This window comes from Eutrigla gurnardus, assembly GCF_963514095.1.
Source record: "Eutrigla gurnardus genome assembly, chromosome: 6".
NCBI classification, from domain to species: domain Eukaryota; kingdom Metazoa; phylum Chordata; class Actinopteri; order Perciformes; family Triglidae; genus Eutrigla; species Eutrigla gurnardus.
This window is the reverse complement of record NC_139920.1, coordinates 26,628,612-26,649,575: the sequence shown is the minus strand read 5'-3', so window position 1 is coordinate 26,649,575 and position 20,964 is coordinate 26,628,612. Positions and strand designations below refer to the sequence as shown.

The 20,964-nt window shown below is 40.3% G+C and overlaps 2 protein-coding genes across 4 annotated transcripts; both read right to left on the bottom strand.

Moving 5' to 3' along the window:
- Window positions 1–298: 298 nt before the first annotated feature.
- Window positions 299–6,007, bottom strand: LOC311014587 (fizzy-related protein homolog). Of its 2 annotated transcripts, none has more exons than XM_084011271.1 (14): window positions 5,849–6,007; window positions 4,912–5,028; window positions 4,589–4,717; window positions 4,342–4,405; window positions 4,106–4,236; window positions 3,921–4,003; window positions 3,652–3,835; window positions 3,481–3,546; window positions 3,281–3,383; window positions 2,927–3,111; window positions 2,606–2,839; window positions 1,311–1,415; window positions 1,096–1,188; window positions 299–1,001 (listed from the first exon to the last, which is right to left on the bottom strand). In XM_084011271.1, the coding sequence occupies exons 2-14, from the start codon at window positions 4,978–4,980 to the stop codon at window positions 960–962; spliced, it is 1,488 nt and encodes a 495-aa protein (XP_083867397.1). In that variant the 5' UTR covers window positions 4,981–5,028; window positions 5,849–6,007; the 3' UTR covers window positions 299–959. The 2 variants fall into 2 exon arrangements, with proteins under 2 accessions (XP_083867397.1, XP_083867398.1); XM_084011272.1 differs by having other exon boundaries at window positions 5,845–5,998.
- Window positions 6,008–10,593: 4,586 nt separating this feature from the next.
- rx1 (retinal homeobox gene 1) lies at window positions 10,594–18,831 on the bottom strand. Of its 2 annotated transcripts, XM_084011130.1 has the most exons (4): window positions 18,262–18,831; window positions 17,008–17,324; window positions 13,796–14,049; window positions 10,594–13,458 (listed from the first exon to the last, which is right to left on the bottom strand). In XM_084011130.1, the coding sequence occupies exons 2-4, from the start codon at window positions 17,309–17,311 to the stop codon at window positions 12,946–12,948; spliced, it is 1,071 nt and encodes a 356-aa protein (XP_083867256.1). In that variant the 5' UTR covers window positions 17,312–17,324; window positions 18,262–18,831; the 3' UTR covers window positions 10,594–12,945. The 2 variants fall into 2 exon arrangements, with proteins under 2 accessions (XP_083867256.1, XP_083867255.1); XM_084011129.1 differs by lacking the exon at window positions 18,262–18,831 and having other exon boundaries at window positions 17,008–17,534.
- Between the last annotated feature and the right edge of the window lie 2,133 nt (window positions 18,832–20,964).

Below are 20,964 nucleotides of genomic sequence, written 5' to 3'. Positions count from 1 at the left end.
ATTAAACTGTATGTTTTATTTTATTGATTTATCTCCAGTTATATCTCTGGTTGTGTTCAATCAGTAACTGACAAACTGCATGACACTGAAGTAGTGAAACTAACAACATTGAAGCTTTTTTAAATGTTGCAAAATCATCACGCAGATTTTTTTCATGTAGATAAGCTGCATTAACATTATAGAATTATTATACACAATTATAATTTTAAGATGCAGCATTGCAGCTTAACTAAATGAAGTACAAAAAACAGTGGTAATGGTATTTGGTATGGCAAAAAAATATATACACCAGTTCTTTGATTCCATTGTCTTTTATTTTTGCCTTTGCTACAAAAGAATCGACTATGTAGAATGTGTCTGGATGCATGGCATTAGACTTTCTGTCCACAAGAGCAAAACTGCATTATTTTGGCCAACCCCTCTCAACCTTAGTACTCCAAAGATCACAGTAAACATGGTTCACATACTGTAAAGGCCATAGTAGGTGTTTATGTTTAAGTTTTATGTATTAGTCATAATATCTAATGGCATGTTTATCCATTGAAGCCATTGCAGCTTTCCCTGCTATGGCTTTCACTGCAGCGTTAAATAAATAAGACCTGAGTTAAACAAAAACTAAAAATGTCCTCTCCACATTTCCGATTCCACAACACAATATTTTTAAAGTAATGCCTCCAGTTTCTTGTTGTGAATACAAAACAAATGGAAATAAACCCACTTTCTTTTCTTTTTTTATAAAAATGACTACATTCATAATGAGAGCACAAAAGTCAAAATTAATTTCCCAAACAATTGTTGGCATGAAAAAAAGTGCTCAGTTCTCGCTGCCATTTCCTCAGTGAAAAGAAATGCCACAAGGTCCCTTAGATTGTACTGTATGTCCATGTTGATGAGCGATCCAATGGTGACACCAGGATCCTCTCAAACTAGGGATTTAGAGTTTTAATATTTGTTTAAAGTTATCGTATCCTGGTGAAGAGATTTAAAACCGATACAGATTCCTGAAACAAAAGATAAAGCAACATGTTAATTATTTTTGCAGATATTAGGGGGGTCTGTGATTACAGAATGCTGTTCCCAAAAGTGCTTCCTTACCTTAGTTGACCTTGTTTTACTGAATACATTCCAGAAGCGTAGAGTTTCATCTCCAGCTCCCGTCACAATAGCCTCACCATCCGGGGACATTGCCTAATATTTAAAAAAAATACTTACATTTTTTAAAAGATCACCAGATGCTCTGCCCAGTGTTTTTCATTTACAGGACCAACAGTAATATGACATTGTTATCAGACAGAGAAGAGAAAACTGACCAGGTAGAGTACTCTGTAGGAGTGTCCTGTGAGTTTGGCAACCTGAGTGAGAGCTGGATATTTCCACACCAAGATCTGGTTCTGAGAGTAGCCGTGAGTGCTCACCTTGGGGGGGGGGGGGGGGGGGGGGGGGAGAATTCAAAGAAAAGCTTAGTTCATTGTTAATAAATAAATAAATAATACTTAGACATATTTATGTTACTACCTCAAACAAACAAGACCATCTTCTCAGGGAGGATCTTGTTACTCGACAGTTGTACATCCATAAATATTGTATATTGTGTAGCAAAGATATCAAACGGAAAGAGGCAACTCTTCCAGCGGAAAAAGGCACATTTTCTAAAGTATATCACAATAAAAAATGGAAACGGGGTTATGCACTGCCTCATAGCAGGTTAATTAAACCTGGAGGACACAGTACCCCATATCATCCTGTTAATTTGGAGGAAACATTGTCTTAATCATGGTTTATTGAAATGTACCAATGTATCACAATTAACATGGATATAAAATCATGTAATGATTACTGGACTTGTTTGCTTGTTGAATTAGCTAAGTGTAAATTAATTAGGCCGATTAACAGACGGAGACTACTGTCAATGTCAACTAAGCGTCATGTAGATGCAGCAGCTCGTAGCTCCGATGAACTTCGCTACATGTCTTTTCGTATTCATTACTGGAGGGCGTATGGCATATTAGAGAGATATATTCATCATCAACATTTAATAACAAAGAGTATTTGGATCAAGTGTGGAGGCCCTTGAGTCAATCATTGCCCATGGCATCTTCCTACCACCCAGCCAGACCAAATGCCACTGAAAGTGGAGTTGAAAGCCCCAGGACTAGAGGGATGAGAGCCAAGATGGAAGCTAAGCTCAACCAGCTCAGGAATAAGGCTGCTCCACTACCCGGCCTACTCCTGGATAATGTCCGCTCACAGGAAAAGAAGGTGGATGAAATACGACTTCAGGCTAACCCAACAATGGGAGGCCACATCTTTACAGAGACCTGGCTCCATTGTGGCATTCTGGCTCATACTACACTTGATGGGTGGACCACAGGTCTCTGGTGGGATGAGAGGAGGTGAACTCACAGCACTTACACCCCTGATGCTTGGTGCCTTAACATAATCAAAGTTTGATGGACAATGTTTCCTAGATGTCAATTTTTTTATGCGAGGACGTCGGCTGTATTATCTGCCCAACAAAATGTTTAAGTTCCACCATGTATGACCTTATTGTCAATGCATGTGTCAGCAAATCAATTAAGCAAAGGTTGTATCTGGAGTCACTTACCAGCTCATTAGCATGTTTAGACCAGGCCAGGTTGCAGACCTGAGAACCGGTGTCCATACACTGCAGGGGCTGCGAGGTCAGGGTGTTCCAAAACCGGATGCAGCGGTCGGCAGTGCCGCCCCCCGAGGCCAGAAGGCCGTGCTGGTGGGGGGACCATGCGATGGCTTTCACTGCGGCCAAGTGATCGACGTATGTTTGCACGGGGCTCAGCGAGGAGTGGTTCCAAACCAGCAGCTGAGATGACAAACAGCAACCACATCAATGAACAGTGAGTAAACGCACAAAGATGGGGGGCATGTTTCATAACAATAACAACTGTACCTTGTTGTCGTTGCCACCAGAAGCGAGCAGCTGGTGGTCAGTGCTCCATTTCAAGCCACACACTTCCTGTCTGTGTCCCTGCAGCCGTCTCTCCGACTGGAGCGGAGGCGTCCGCACATCCCTTTGAAGAATCATACGATCGCGGCTACCCGAAGACAACTGGTCTGCGTTCCATGCCAACGCTCCTGCAGGCAAAGGAAAGCTGAATTATACTTGTAAACGCTCAGTATTTGACTGAAATTTCAGGACACAATTATCAAGAATGTCGAGCATTAATTCAACTTTCGAGTTTTTTGTTTTCAGTTCATTTGATTTGAATATTCAAGTTTAAAACACAGCAAAAAATGTTCTCACCAACTCTAGCTGTGTGTCCTTCCAGGGCAAAGAGTTTCTTCCCAGCACCAGCATCCCAGATCTGAACAAAGCCTTTGTGAGTCCCCACTGCCACCAGGTTACCCTAAAAACATAAAGAATTATTTCATTTTAAGAAAAACGAACTGTACCAAACGCTCATCTCGACAGTATCCTGAAGGCAGTAAGCTGTGTGCACTCACTCTTTCTGACCACCCAACTGACGTGACTGAGTCTCCCTCCACTGATAAATCACACAATCTTGTTACCTGAGAAAAAAACAACAACATTTTAACTAGAGAAACACAAATATTTTAACACATACATATCAAAATTCATGTTCTAAAATCAGTTGTGTGAACACTCTAGGGTACCTGGCTGGTACAGGCACTCCACAGGTAAACGCATGTACCCAGCCCAACACTGAGCACGTTGAGAGACGACCAGTCCACCAAGTTGAGGTAAAAGTCATCCTGCAGCTCCGGAGCATCCAGGACTTTAAAAGGGATCTTTGAGATCTTACGAGTTGGCTTTCTTGGTGAACGTAGCAATTTCTGACTGCGAAAGGAAAAAAAACAGACATTGTGGAACCCTGAAGAGAAAACGTATGCGTCTTTGTTGACAGTGTGATCAATAGTTCTACCTTTTGTTGCTGACAGGCGATAGAGAGTATGGGGAGATGTTGGTACCATCCTCTGGTGACGACCTCTTTGTATTAAGTGAGTACTGCAAAGAACACACAAGCAGAAACCATCATATTCTCAACCGACGTGATTTAAATTAAAATAAAAACACTGAAGACAAACTGTTGAGATTAAATGTGCGTACACTGAAGAGACTTCTCTTTTCTGGGGTCGATGGCTGTAGACGCCGGTCCTCTGTCTGAGGGTCCAGGATCTTCTCGATTCCTGCTCCCAGCAGCTCATTCTTCAGCAGAGCAGAGTAGGCCAGCCCATCTGCTGCAAACACAAAATATAATTTCAAACACAAGCACAAAACTACAATCCTGGGTGCACAGAAGCAAGCAATAGAATAAATAAAACATCTTTACAACATTTGTTTACCTTTTATATTATCAGAAGAGGCATCCTTTGTTTTTCTGTTCTGAGTCGGTGACTTCTCATTTTCCTAAAAAAAATCATTCAAGTCATTCATTTGAGCCACAAACAGACAGAATAATCATACAGTATCAAATTAACCTAAATATACATTGACATTTAGGCTGTTATTTATCACATACATGAATATTACTATTATCTTGCAAAAGCACTGACACACTCCTCCACAAATGTACCCACAAACTGTTCATACATTGATCCTGTGGAAGTTGATACTCCAGTTTGCCCCCGCTCTGGTTGGAATGAACCTGTCTCCAAGTTTACTGGGTGAAGATAACGGGGTGCCAGTGGGTGTCTGACCGCGCACACTCTGTGTCACTTTCTGCAACAACAACAAATTATCATTTTATATAAATACATACATATATACATACATACAAGTGTGTGTGTGTTTATGAAGTTTGGTCACTTTTCTGATCTGTTCATCCATAATATAACTTTCCATATCATACTACAAGTTCAGTATTTTGTTGTACAACATTTACATTATTAATATATAACACCAGATCAACTCACAACAGGGCTCAAGTTGTCATTTTGAATGTTGATTTGTCGGAGGAGGCGATGTTCATAGTCTGGATCCATCTTAACCTTAAGGCTGATCCCACAGCCACAGGCTGGGAGGTTAAAGATCTGTGTGTCACACACACACACACACACACACACACACACACACACACACACACACACACACACACATACATATATATTTAAACATATATATAATTATCCCATAATGCAAGATGAGAAAGTTAGCACAAATGTTAAGTAATAATAATAATAATAATAATAATAATAATAATAATAATAATAATAATAATAGGACATTTTATTTAAAGGCACCTTTCTGGTCACTCAAGGACACCGTACATACATAAAATACACTTTTAAAAGAAACATTCAAAGAACAAACAGTATAAAGTGACAAAACGGTCAAACAATAAAGTAATGGAAATAATAATGATAATAAATAATAAAGAAATTGACGTCAGATGGAATAGGCCACTAGAATCCTACATTCAAACCTGTAAAACCACAAAGTTAAACAGGATTGGATTTATACTACTACATATTATTATATATTATACTACATACTATTGTATGTTTCTGATAGAAATAACAACCTTTCGTATATCTCACGTACTTTTGAAAGCTATCCTGATGATCTGTATTAACAAGCTATCAGAACAACACGCCATTTATTCGGTGTAATCTAAATTAAACTGGATTTTTAGCCTTAACGGCTTAACGTTACGGTACGACTGACTTCCAACCAGTTCACAGCACACAATGACACTCCTGAGAGCCTTGCTCGTAGATAAATGTCATCTAAGTGTCTCCTTCATAGTCGTTTGTGCTGAGAATGAAAGGCTAGGTGATGGTAACTAGCGTTAGCCGACTTAGCTAGGGGCTAATCTAAGCGAGCCACATTAGCAAAACACAACATACATACAGCAGCGAGCCAGTGTCCGAGTATCAGCACAGCCGCGTCACACCGGAACAACAGATCCACGGAGATACCAGCTCGATCCGAGGGAAATATCCAAACTTTTATCCAAATCTCTCTGTTATGTAGTGTAGCTCAGGTGAAAGTTACATTGCATTGTGGGAGTTTTGTCACACCCGTGACGTATGACTGTCAAATCAAAATACGGAAATGCTACCTTTATAGTCGGTAGGAGATTACTACTCTGAAATATTTCAAGTATTTAACAACGAATATCATATTATCAGTTCCTAAACTGTACTTTCCCCCCATTTAAACTTTAAAAACGTTTTATCTACCAGTACACGTCTTTTGATAATTTATTTATTTTTAATTAAATTGGTGCAGTACACTACGACAACCACATGTTGTATATTATGGTATGTAAATCCAACTGGGAAGCGGCACTCGTTGAATATAAGTGAATATACAACACCGTGTGTGTATGAGGAAGTGTCATGTCCAGGTACCAACCATAGAGGGCGCTCCAGTTCTATGTTCAATCTGCAGAGGCAGGAATGCAATGCTGTGTTCATGTCAAAGGTCTAAAGCCAGCCTGCTCTTAATAAAGCAACTTATTTAAACAATTGCTTGACTTGTTCTTCAACTCTACCATCCACTAGTGTTTGATAAAGAGACATTAATCTTATGCTATAATCAAAACATGGATCACTGTGTGATTCAGGACATCAATAATAATATAACATGTAGAAAAATACAAAAAACGAGATGAGATGAGGTACACTTTATTGATTCCATGATACAAGTTTACTAATAAAAGAAATAACTAATATGTGATTTTTATCATAAAACCTAATTTTCGAAGATAACAAATCATGGTATGGCCATGCTTCTTCTCCATATAAACAGACATCATTTCAAAAGATATAGGAAGAACAGACTTTAAAGAATGATTAATCAAAAACACAACAACAACAAAAACACGAAAAATAATAGGTACTTTATAACTTTATAACCTGTACAAAGTATAAAATTAAGTATACGATTTGATGTTATACTTTCTACATCTATTTTCACTATCTTAGAGTGAAATATTGGACTTTTTACTCCACTACTTTTATTTGACACTTATGATAAAAAACACATAATATGCTTATGATATGATGCTGTACTTTACAACTATAATACCATCTAAAATTATGAAATATATTGGAATGCTCTTACATGTATATGTTAGTGACAACATAATAATATATTACAATAATCTAACCGTGTGAAGGGACCAATTCTGCATAATGAGTATAATGAGACCTTCCACTATTGCCTTGCTCAAAGACACTTCAATAAGGTGGGTGCCTGCTGTCTGTGGGATTAAAGATTGGCTCTCCTGGACAGTTTGGCCTCATCATCATCTGTCCATAATCCCAGTGAAACAGAGAACAGTGAAATCACAACTGCTCTGAGAAAAGAAGGAAACTGCAGGTGCAGACTTGTGATGAATTTGTTAATCTAATCAAGCGTGAATCCTGTTTTTGTTTTTTTTGTAAATGACAGTTAAGATCTGATGACTTTTGTGTCCTTCCTTCTGTTTCAGATGATACTCTAACAGGACTATAAATTGTGTGTGTTTGTGTCTGTAATGTTTTCAGTTTGTTTACATGTTCTCATCCAAAAACACAGCCGAATGTCCTCTTCGGTCGCCGCCCCGTTCTATTCAGCGACATTGTCTCTGCGGCGCACTGCTAATGAGCATGTAGCTGCAACAAAAGGCCGAGCACTGTGTCTTTAATGCTGACAAGTGTAGTGATAATAATCACACACAGAGGGCCCCCTGTGAACTTCGCTGTGTGTTTTCTGGTGAGTGAGCCTATAGAAATGTACCACATCAGACACACAACATAGTTCTACAAGTGTGAAGGAAGCACCCCCTCCCCGTCTCGCTCTGCGTCTGTCTATCTGTCTCTCTCACACAGACACACCCACACAACACTGGCGCCAACAGGCAAATTCCCCCCCATGCTACCCCCCTCCCCTCCCTTAACTGACCTCTAATTATGTCATGCGAAAAAGCTGTGTCCCATTGAAAAGCTCTCTTAATCAAACCCAATTAATTCCGCTATTTTCCCTTATTGTCCCATGCGAGGAACGCGTCTCTCCAATAAGACTGTTAACTCCAGCCGTGGCCCTTTCAGATCTACTGGGGTGCAGGAGCGAAATAATAGACTGCACAATTAATCAATTAGTCATTAGGGACTCAGTTGTTATTAATGAACACACACTCACTGTGAGGTGAGTTCCGCAAAATTAATTGTCTTCGCAATTTTGGTCAACAACCTTTAAGTTTGAAGACTGACATCTTATATCTTACTGACAAAGTACAACACAAAGAATGACACTTTATAATACTATTAGTATTGTACTAATATACTATTGCTCTGCTCCCAAAATAACCAGGCTATCTGTAGTTTCCTCACTTGTTGTTTTTAGGTTTTGGTGCTACTGTAGTCCAAGTTAAGTCAAAGTCTTTTTTAAATGCAACACCCCAATAATGAATTATTCAAATTGTGATTTTTTTTTTTTTTAAATCTATAGGCAGTCAGGTGTCAATTCCAGTCTGGAGTTTGTTGACTGAGCCATGGGAGACTGAAAAGCTGCAGGGACAGCTAAGTAAGTGGACCTTGCATTAAGAATATTTACTATATGTGTCCTCAAGGTCGAGTCTGCATTTTTCTGACGTAAGTCTGACCAACGTCCAATATCTGCTTCTATGTGTTTACGATTACATGCAGGCGAATACAGACAAAAGCTTTTATTGGTTATGTTTCATTGTTGTGTAAAGAGACAGATTTATTGTTAGGAGGATTAAAGGCTGTGTTCACAAGATTTATTTATTTTTTGCCCTCTTGTGATTTATTTATTATTTGCCACGAAGCAGTATGTGGACAGATTGATTGTCAATACAAACCAGAATAGATTAGATTACATTCTGGATTTAATGCTGTTACAAAATTGATGCGTCAGCAAGGTGAGCTTAGACATATGGAAGTCTTTCTCATGTTTCTCATGTTCTTTTGGCACTCTGTCTAAATGTTCTACATTTTAATACATGTAACTCTCCATGTTGATCTGCTGCTGCTCTTTTTCCCATGCTTTTCTTTGAGCCACTCGCTCCGACTAAACGCATGCCTACCCCGAGCCCCTGACTGTGGCTACAGCCCCGACCCGGCCCCAGCTGAGCAGTGCCAAGCTGTCCAGCAGTTAGTTAGTGTCTGTTCAGGCCCGGCTCGGCCCGGCCCAGCCTGGGTACTAATCCTCAGGCTGTCAGAGGACCCCACTCTGAACTCATCCTGAAACACAGGAAAACGCTCTAATTGGGGGATTTTCTACATCATTAACTCTGATGAGCAGCCATCCCTCCCTCCTCCTCCTCCTCCTCCTCTTCCTCTCCACCCTTACTCCCTCTGTCTCCCTCTTTCTCTCTCACTCCCACACTCCTCTCCTGCTTAATCTCTTTCTTTCTTAATGCTTCTAGTTTTCTTCTCTCCCACTGACTTATGCTTATTCCCTGTATCTCTTCTTCTTTCTTTTTTTACTTTCTTATCCAATTTTTTCCCCCTTTCCTGTATTTTTGGGAACACAATCAGGTGTAATATGATATAAACTCACATGTGAACGTAATTAAAGTTGTTACACTTCATGCAATTTGTGAAATCTCTGAAATTTGAACTCAAACACAATATTTTTTTGGTTTTCTTTAAGGATCAAGTCACGTGATTCATAACTGCTTTAACTTTTCATGCATACCAACAACCGACACCAGTTTGTGCCTCTCATTATATTTGGATTACAGATCCAAGCATCCTATTCCCTGAAACAATTACATTAAAGGGACAGTTCACCCACAAATCAAAAATACATATTTGTTTTTGTTATCTGTAATGCAATTAATCAATCTAGATTGTTCTTTGGAAAGATGCTGTTGAGTTTTTCAAATATATAGTTTTTTTAATGTATATTTGAGCACCACAAGATGAGTGCCATATAGACCCATTAAAGTCGAGAGAAGGCCAACATCTCTACAGCTGATAACTCCGCAATTTGGCAACTCTCCCTTTAACAAAATGCCCTGCGGTTCTGGGTATATTTCACGAATCCTCAAAACATCTGGATGAGAAAACAATATATTTAGTTCCAATTTATATTTCCTATTTCAGATAGCCAGGGTTAACCAGTGTAATTCAGTATCTAATCAGTTCAGGACACTTAAAAACATGTCTTTTTTGCATCCCCTGGCCTATCCATATGGCCCTTGTAGTGAGGTCTGTCCTGTCCTCCATCTGTCCAAGAAAGTGATTCTCATGCTGAGGAGGCCAGCTAGCGCCGCGGCACCGGTCCCTCTGTGAACATGTGTTGCAGCGGCTGAGCCTGCCGGCCTGCCTGCCTGGGGGCAATTAGGGAGTCGGGCCCTGCGGTCAGAGGCCCCCCTGGGAAGCGCTGATTGATTGGAGTCTCATCTTCCTAACAGGCTGGCACCCTGCCACCAAACCATGGAACAGCAGAAAGGATTGGGAGGGGTAAAAAAAGAAAGAAAGAATGAGAACGAGCTCTTATATGACAGAGAGAGAGAGAGAGACGGGGCACAAGTGTTAGAGGAAAAGTGCCATGTATGTCAGATGATAACGATTATACTGTAGTAATGCTCTTTAGTCTTCCTGGAAAAGAAAAATACGGTGACTGTGTGGGAATGAGTGCACAGGTCAACATGAAAGCACTGCAGTGAGAGAGTGGAGATGCATATTCTATCAAACTATATTTATTTCTAGTAGATTCTTCATTCTTTCCAGAATATGGGCATCAAGGATCCAGACAAAATTAAAAAAAAGAAAAGAAAACAATGATATCACAAGGACGGATGTAACTAGGACATGAAAGTAACGAAACAGCCATACAGGAAGTTTTCCTGAAGATTTTCACATTAAAAACAACTAAAACTGTCAAACTTCTAGTGCATTTTTGTCCATTGTGTAACCTTTGGCTTGTTCTTGGTCAAAAATCACATTTACTGTACGTAGCATTCTAAAGAAGCTCTTAATGTGCAAGGTAATCCTCATTTCCTCTATGGTGTGAGGTCCTGGCATTGTCCAATAAGGAATCTAAACATCACTACGCAACAACGTTAAAAAACAGACAAAAAAAAAAAACTACATGAGAACAAATGGTGAGCAGCAGTAGAATAACTGTGTTCCCTCTCTGAGCAGTCCAACAGGCTTTTAAAAAAATAACTAGAAATCACTCAATGGTGTTCTTGCTGCTGTAGTCAGTGGGGATGTATGACTTATATGTATCAAAATGAAATATCACAATTATACAATATGTAGTTTGGGTAATTTGTCTCCTTTAAAAAAAAAAAAAAAAAAAACAGAGTCTGAAATTGCACTTTAAGATGAAGTATTTTCCCTCCCTCTTGTTCCATAACAAACTCAAAAAGTTACCTGTACAGGAGATGCTACCTGTAGATGCTAAAAACAGCAAATAAAAATCTATTTAGCTCGACTCCTGACGTGAAACACACATGAAGACGTTTCGAACTTGACTCTGCAGCAGATGGGAGAAGACCAATATAGTGTTACTAATGACCACAGCAGATACAATGTTTCCCCTCCTTTGATTGAGAAAAAAAAACAAAAAAACTTCCATGACAAAATGGTTACAAGGGCCTATTTAGTGCAGCCTGAGACCGTCGCCCCCCGCCCCCCCCCGCCCCGCCTCTTCAATTTCAGACAAAGAGGATACACTTGGATCAATTGTGCCAAACAAAGACTAAACTATGTGGGGTGACGCATCACACAGGGCTCTTTCTGCTGCCCTGCACGTACACGCAGCCACCCAACACTGAGCTGCCAACAGGTCTTCTCCTCCAACAGCCACTCAAGCACAAACAGGGTTACTCCGCTCGCTCACTCGCCTGCCTTTCTTTCTTTCTTTCCTCTCTCCATTATACTTCTTTAAAGCATCCCAGCACATATCAGAAAAAAAAGTGTGCAGAATTATTTTTGGTATATTCTCAGTCGTGATCCACTTCAAAAAGGTGCCATCACATCTCTGACGATAGCACATTTCCCATCAAACGGTCAAACTTTACAGCATGAGAGATTCTTCCCTCCATGTATATTAAAAACCACGACAGTAGGCCTCGCTGCTCCTCGGCTGTCACCTTCCTCCAGTCCATCAGGTTATCTAAGCTATAGGCTCAATACAAATCTAAACTGGGCAGCCGGTACGTAGCAAAACAAAGCTGAAAGCCAATAACACAAAATTATTATTATTATTATTAAATCAACAGATTAGTGAGACCTGCATTTAACACAGTCAGATTTTTTAAAAAGCTGCGCTCACATCAAACTGAGACTGAATTTTCCTCCACAAAGTAGTCTGAGACTCTGCTGACCCATGAAAATGTGACAATTGGATTAATTAGTGAAAACACAAACTTGGTGGAAAAAAACTGGAGAAAAAGGAAATAATGAACAGCTGAATGTAGGATGTTTTGTCAAACTCAAATTCAGTCAGAAAGGTGATGAGAATAATAATAACCCCCACATTTAGGTGATTTTCATGTTAGCTTAATTCTCTGTTCACGGACCGTTTTTTCCTCAGAATATCTCTAGGCATTAAAAACTATTGTCTTATTTCTTACATATATGGTCAAAGTACGTTTGTGACCCCTGAAAACCCGCCTCCTGCGATCAATCAACAAGCTGTTGAGAAATATGGATGGAGCGTTAATCCAAAGGGTAGCATGGCTGTAAAACGCTAAACACTTTGAGATTTGAAGGGAGAACATATGTCGGGATAATTAGTGGTTTAAAATGAGCAGTTTAACAAGACTGTAGAGTTCACTTGTCTGCTTCATGTCCTTGAGATGATTTAAAAAAAGAAAAGTCCAAGGAAAGTCCTAAAATCCTCAGTTTTCACAGTTCACCATCCATTGTCTCGGCTCTGTGGGTCTCAGACACGTCACTGACATGCTGTCAACATGTTGTCCCTGAACCCCCCGAGAAACAACTTCAGCATCTCCCGTTCCCAACGTGGTGGTTTGTTAGTCACATGGGATGCCAGGTCTTGTCCATCGACTGGATGTGTTCCTTGGCTTTCATTCTGAGAGCAGCGATACTCGAGCTGCGCTGGTCCACGTCCTCCAGAGGGTATTTATCGGGATACGATCCCGTGCACTGGTAGGGAGGAGGAGCCATACTCTGCATCCCCTGGCCCATGGACGGATGAGGATGAGGATGAGGGTGAGAGTGAGGGTGAGGAGGGTGAGGATGAGAATGAGGAGGATGAGGATTGGAGTTAAGGAAGCCGTGGCTGGGGTAGCTGGGCTGGAGGCCTTGAGCTGGACCCATGAAGCCTGGGATGCTGTGGACCGGCGTGGCGCTGGACAGAGGCGAGGAGAGCCAGGGGTCCAACGGGAGCGAGTTGGACATCGGACCCATGCTGGTGTGAACCGGCGCTGGCCGGTTGAAGGAGATCATGGGCGAGTCGTGGAGCTTCATAGTGCTGGCGTCCATTTTTTCCTGCCGACGCCATTTAGCTCTGCGGTTCTGGAACCAGACCTGGGGTACAGAAACAGTCCTTATGATGTGTTTGTGATTTACTGACCCGGATCAAAAGGGACATTTAACTGAATCTGTGTGAAGTTTAAGCAATTGAAATATAATTTAAAGTTTTTTTTAATTTAAATATACATATATAGCTGCAAAAAAACGTTACCTGATTATTCTATTGCCTGCTTATTCTACTGCTGTGATATATTAAGGAGTTTTCCAAGAGAAAACTATAGAAAACCAAAAACAAACCTTCTTTATGTAAACTGACAACATATCTTTGGTGTTATGAGTGAGGAAAAGGATCTCTGTGATATCATAGCGTGGATGTCGTGGTTCCTCCTACCTGGACTCGGACTTCCGGGAGGTTCACCTTCATGGCGAGCTCCTCGCGGCTGTACACGTCCGGGTAGTGGGACTTCTCAAAGGCACGCTCCAGCTCGTGCAGCTGGTAGGTGGTGAAGGTGGTGCGGTTGCGCCTGTGCTTCTTCTTGGGCTGATCGTCCTTGCACGGCTCTGGAGACTTGCCTTCGTCGCTCTCCACACTCTTCCTCAGCTCATTCAGCGCCTCGTCGCACTTGTTTGTGAATAAGCTGCTATCTGTACGGGAGAGAGAAACGAGCGTTGGGGAAAATTGTGATTACAATATGTCACAAACATGAACTCAAATTTAGAAGAGGAGGGGGGGGGGAAAGGAGCAGAGTGGTGATTTTGAAATGAAGAATGTCGTTCCCACTTTCCAGTAGAGCAGACATCAGTTTGACACTTGCAACAATAGGCTACTGTAGGTCAGTGAAGCAAGCAATCCCTTGAACTTCAATGAAGCTCGAAAACATTCCTAATCGGATTTAGAAAAGTTGTTTCCAGTGTTGATTTTCTTCTTTCTATATGGATTAAACTGTAAACATATGACATATAACAGTATTTATTATTGGCACTGGGCTGCAAAACCACCAACTTAGTTGCATTCCACAGTATGGTTGATTATTATTATTAAAGCATAGCCAAAAAAACAAGAAAATCTACATGTCTTGTCAACTGTGAGCACCAGCCACTGACAAGCTACTGTTTACTGACACTACAAGGGTTTAGCAACCGTCTCTCCTCATAATCCTTTAATTTCCCTGAGTCTTCCTCTCAGTTGTTCTTTCTCTCCTTCATTACTAATCTTCCATAATATTTTCGTATATCACTTTCAACACCAGAGAAATACTGTTTCACAGACAGGGAACTAATACAGTCTTCAACCAGCAGGTTAAGAATTTAATTAAACAATCGGATCAGTTGCTCTTGTAACGTTGTTCTCTTGACCTGAACTGGCTTCCATACATCATTCAGGTTGTGTACAGACGGAAGGTTAAACCGACTTTTAATTACTTTTCTGAATTAAATGAGCTCTTCTTATATATATTAAGACAAATAAATGGATTCGTGGATCATGTTATAGCCTTTTCTAGAGAATAAAATGTGTTCAGTTGCTCAGTAAAAGCCACTTGGGGGCAGTGGCAGCGAGTTGTGAACAATCATTGGCGTGATCGCCTTTTAAGTTGATGTGTGAAGCAAATAGTTACTCATTCACACAACCACCGCATATGGAGTAATGTCGATTTGGAGTCATGTGACCACCTGGTGAATGTAAGTCCCTCTCTTTTAGCTCTGGTTTTGGTCTCTACCAACTCCTGAGGGAAGTGTTTGGCTCTTTAGCTGTTAAATCCAATGTTTTCCCTCGCTAGTCACTAACTGTGTCTGTATGCCATTTGGTGCCAGCAGATAGTGAACAGTTGGTTTATAGAGCTATTTCCACTGAAAACAGCTGCTGAAAACAATGCTATGAGAGCGGTCAAAAAAAGCAGTAGATTTCAGGAAACTTGCTGTAAAGCCAAAGGAGATACAGATTCAGGCAATCACACTATAAACCCGATCATTCTCACATAATTTCCACAAATATGTTACAGTATAGAAATGTGAATGCGAGCATGCTTTTGTGACTGAGATGTGTTGACGGCGATAAAGTACGGAGACAGGGGTCATTGTGGTCTTTCAACTGGCAAATGGGAGCGGGGGGCAAAGGCAAAGCAGGATTTTTTAGGGATTCATTTATCCACCTCTCATTAAGCAGCTATGACAAAGGCCAGGCTCTGACAAAGGCAGAGGTCAGGTCTGGTTCAGTGACCAGCTCTTGGCCTGTCAGCCCATCACAGCCACTGGTCTGAAGGCTGCCCACTGTTTATCAGCCAGCAGAACATCTCGGCTCCGAGAGGAGGGGGCCGAGCGACACCAAACACAGAAAAGTTGCTCATTCAGGGGGAACTGCGCTGACTTCATGGGATAGTTACATACAAAGGAGTGATGTCATTGGTGTTGATGTATGTTAATCAAGAAAATCAGTGTCTGCCTGGATTCAGCGACTGAATTAAAACCGCTTGTGTTTTTTACTTGAATGTTTTTTTTGTTGTTTCTGCCACAAGTTTCGCCAACCACCTGCCAGATCCTGCATGTGAAAATAGCTTCAGATTAAAACGTGATGAATTTGATTCCGAGACAGAATGATAACAATAACACCCCAATGACCTACTGTACAATCTAATCTCCACACAGAAGAGAAGATTAGGGGAATTCCACAAGGGGATGGGATTGGGCTTGTGCACATAAACCCCCTACACCATCTTGTCCTGAGATTTAGCTCTCAATCTCAGCCCCGTGGTGCAACAGTGGGAATCTGCATGTGAGTGGTTTTAAATGGAAGCAAACTCCACAAAAAATGGTGCACCAACACACCCAGTATGACCGCACTCTGCATGTTATACATGCTGCTCGATACGCTTCATGTTAAATGTTAAAAGTGTAATATGCAACGCTGCAGCCAAAAAGCAGGGCATGCAGCCTATTATCATTGCCGGCTCAAACACCGCCCGCTTTGTCTGAGGTGAAGGTGAAGGTTCACAGCCTTCACGGGCCTGAGACAGGCACAGAGAGAGCAGACAGGCCACAGCAAGATGAGGCATGGATTCAAAACCCAGCACCTTCCCGCAGGTTTCTGAGGAGGTGTGGCTATGTTTGATTTGTGTGAAAATGCTGTTTTATTCTTCTGATTCACAGCTTTTTTCTTAGTAACAATTAATTCACCTCTTACTTGTGTGTTAACCATAACGCCGATGTGGCAACATAACACACCTCTAACGCTATAAACTCATATGAACTCTTGAATAAGTTTGAATCACGATAGACTGAATCTTCGTTGGTGGCCAGAAAACTTTCTAGTCATCAGTAAAGTAAGTTTATTATGTTTGATCACAGATATATTCTAACTTCAGTGCAAATCTCTGAACTGAACCCAGAACTCATATACGTATCCAGCCCTCCTTCCAGACCGGACACCCTGCTGTTTCATCAATATCCTCCAACATCTCGTGTGTTTTTGGGGCAGAAGATCAGAAGATTTTTCTCAATAACAAACTTTGAAGCTGTTCAACTCAACCTAAAGGTGGCGCTCCTAGAGGTGACACTACCGTGGAGGACGATGGCGGGATGGAGAGCATCAGCAGCAACTGGACTCACCATGGTACTGCTGCTCTGTGCTGCTGGTCCTCAGAGAGGAGAGGTGCCCGCTGTAGGTCGGGTGTGACGAGGGCTCCTGCTGCCTCCCGGGCTCCGCCAGGCCATCGATGTCCACTTTATGGGGCCGCGGAGCCCCGGCAGGACTGAGCAGGGGGTCCTGGTCTTTGCTGAAACCCAGAATGACGTCGATGCTGTGGACGCGACCCCCCACGGTGACGCCCCCGCCTTTCCCCATCTCGTGGAAGTTGCTGGGGGAGAGGCAGCTGTCATCCACCATGCTCATGGTATCCAGTGATAAATGCATCCGAGCGTCTGCACTGCAATCAGAGAGAAAAGGCAGTTTGAGGACAAAAGGTGCTGTAGTGGACCAGAGATCATCTTAGGTTACCTTAGATGATCTCTGTCCATCCATCTTAACCCTCTTATCCTCTGCAGGTCACATCGGGTTGAGAGGCTATCACTTAATGACACAACTTACTTCTTAAACAATATATATGACATTTTTTTAATGCATGCTCAGCACTCTCTGTCCCACAGCGATTATGAATATCAACTCTCTGCTATATTTTAAAATGAACATAAAACTTTTATATCAAACAAAACCCTTTCTTATAAAAACTACACCCAGATTTATTTGTGTATTCCGTTGGAATAAAAAAAAAATACTTTACACAACAATCTTTACGATCTTGTCATTCTACTGATAATGTTGCCTCCCAATACTTAACTTAAACAGAAATCAATGTTAGGTTTTGGGTAAGTGTAGATTATAACTGCAGCAGGATACAACTCTCTCAAGAGCAACATATTCTATAGATTTTATACAGACATTCATTCACAGGTGTTTAAATAAAGTTATGTTACTGAAAAACAAATGGAGTTTTTTGAGTGGGCCAAAATCTGGCATTAATTAATATACATGAAGTAAGTTAGTAAGTAAGTTGTATTGACTGGATTGCAAATGGAAGTATTGCGTGCGATATTGATTCTGCATTTATTATTTGTGTTCTGCTATGCAATAGAAACACAACTACACATATAAAGACACATTTCAGGTGCTCACATACAAAAGAGCAAGTTTTTTGATAAAAAAGCAAACTTTTCCACAGCACCAGCATGTGTTTCTTCACTGCATCCTGAGCTGTTAACCTCTATCTTTTTGGAGCCACACTCTCTCCAGTTCCATGACACTGTTAAAGTTCAGTCTCACTGAAATGAATGACATCCACAAAACAAGGCAGTGGTCGAGCTTACCTTTTTTTTTATTTTTTTATAAACGTTGAAATGTTGAAGTTGCTGATGCCAGTGCTCCACCTGTTCCTCTGAGCGGCTCACCCTCAGACTTCACTCTTCCCAGATCGCCAATGTGCACCGCTCGCAATCACTGAGCCGGCTTTCCTTACCTCGCATCTCTCAGAATACTCTCTCTATATAGCAAACAGTCCTAAACAGGAAAAAACTCCAGTGAAGTGCAAGTGAATAAAGCCGCTTGGTTGCAAAAAAAAAAAAAAAAAAAAAAAACCCCACACAAACATTCAACAACTGAGTTCAGACGCCATGCACTCCAGCTCAGAGAGGAGAGTGGAAGAGGAGGAAGACAGAGAGGGAGAGGTGGACGAGGCTGAGGGGGGCGTAGGAGGTGAAACGTGGGGATTAGGAGAAGGTTATTAATTGGAATCCTTCCCCTGTAAGAGTGATTGGCAGCTGGTTTCTGCTCAAGTAATTGTTTTAAATGTCATTTCCATTCACCCCCCACGGTAGGAGGCCCAGGCTAATGAAGCCTGGACAAGACTCTCTTTCATACATTTATTGTTTAAAGACAAAAGACCCACTGAAAGTTTTCTCTAAGCACACCCAGCCCCCCCCCCAAATTTATGTGGAACCATGACAAAAAATAAACTTTGAAATGATAACACATGAGGTCATCAGCATAAAGATTATCTTTACGTAAATGTTGCCCTACTAATTTAACAATATACATTTTTTTTTCTCTCAAAAGGGTGTCAGTGATGAATATTTATATTAATATCCCAGCAAAACCATGTTTATTTCATTCATCAGAAAAATTTAAATTTAAATGAGATTAGACTTTAATCTCCCCAAATATTTTAGTTGACTTTAATTAATGCGATCTGTCTCGTCTCATCTCAGTTTAATCTGACATCCTAGTACGATAATACATTAATTAATTTGATAAATGCTTGTCTTATTTAATAAAAGTAAAAAATAAGCTATTTACAAAAAGAGAAAGTAGGACCCAGATACAGCTAATTATCTTATACAATATTTTAAAAGATTTGGAAAATAAAAAAAATGTAAGGATAGGAGTGAGGAGTAACTGGAAAACACAAACAAAAAGTACTTCCTTATTCTCTGTTAACTTGATCTGCTTACTGGGTCTTTTTAAAAATAAATAAATAAAACTGTTTTTTTTTCAATTTTAGTAATAACACACACAAAACATTTTTTTAAACTTATACTATATTCTGGCATATATTGGTATATATATATTTTTGTAATATGTAATGTAGATACTTTAGTTTGTACACTTTTACAGTGAGCAACTACATGACTACTATATGAAATGTATCTTGTTATTAGTATGCTGATGGCAATTATCTTCAAAATTCACAAAAAAAAAGTTTCAAGTTTCATAAAAATTCACAAATGGAGCTAAAATGTAAAGTATTTGTATGACATTATAACAGACAGGCACAAATGTTCAGTGGTCAGAAACAACTAATAATACATGCAAGTACACAAAAAATAAGGTGTTTTTGTTCTAGAAGGAACCTCCATTATTTCGGCATCAGGTGACCAGCACTGCTTGTACAGTAAAGCTCCTCTTGTGGAGCTGCACTATTTCTTTAAGAGGAGGGTTTTCAACACGGCCCTTTTAAAGCTGAGGTGATCTGCCTTTCACAAGTATGAAACGGTGAAAATAATAAACAAGGTAAAAATGCTGTTGCTTCATTGCCATCACACATTTGGATGTTGTTCTTTTGTGTACCGGAGAACAAAAAGTGTCTGCTAGCCGATTTAAAGTAGCAGAGTCGGTCCGGCTTAAAGTCACAGAAATCAGCTGCGACTCTAAAGGCGCTAAAAAGATTAACTGTGACCTCAAACATATCTAAAGACACGTTGGGGGAACATCAATTTAACAGCTGATTCAGTTTCAGTCTTTAGGACGGGCTGAATGTGCACATGACAAAATATGTAAAACAAAATCTGCTCATAGAAAAAGGGAAATTACAGATTTTTTTGTTTTCTTGGAGAAAGTAAAAATGTTATACAATACATGCTCTGAAACAAAATGTAAAGTTTTTTCTTTGGATCAGGCAATTTAATCAAAATGAAGTGATGTAAACATTTAACAAAATTTTGAGAAAATCTGCAAATTTCGAATTAATCCTCGTTTCCATCCACTACCGTTATGCAATCATTAGGAGTCGGTTCATCATGATAACTCTCCAGACAGAAAACCCAGTATACCATTGCAGAAGAAGAAGACGGTGTGGCAAGATGACGTCATTACAAGAGCAGCAAACGGTTAAAAGCGATGTAGCAAACACGTTTGTTTCATGTATGGATTGAGATTTGTTTTATCTGCCGCTGTTTTTCATCTCTTCAACAGAGCGTGAAGCTGCAGGCTTCATAGACATCATTTATTCACTAAATCTGTTCCATAGCATCGATTCAGCCACTTTTCCACCTCAGCCAAGCGTAAAAACTTTTTTTTTTGCTATATTTGAAGATTTTTTCCCACATTTTCCACTTATTATTATTTTTGGAACAGGTAGACAGAAATGCAGTAATCGTGAAGTTTTCTCCACTTTTGACAGTTATTCTTATAGTTCTCATTCAGGCAAGAAAAACAGACAACGTTTAAGAAAAGTAACATTATAATTTGATGTAATTTTCAAGCCATTGGCGTAATTCAATCTGTGAGAAAGAGTG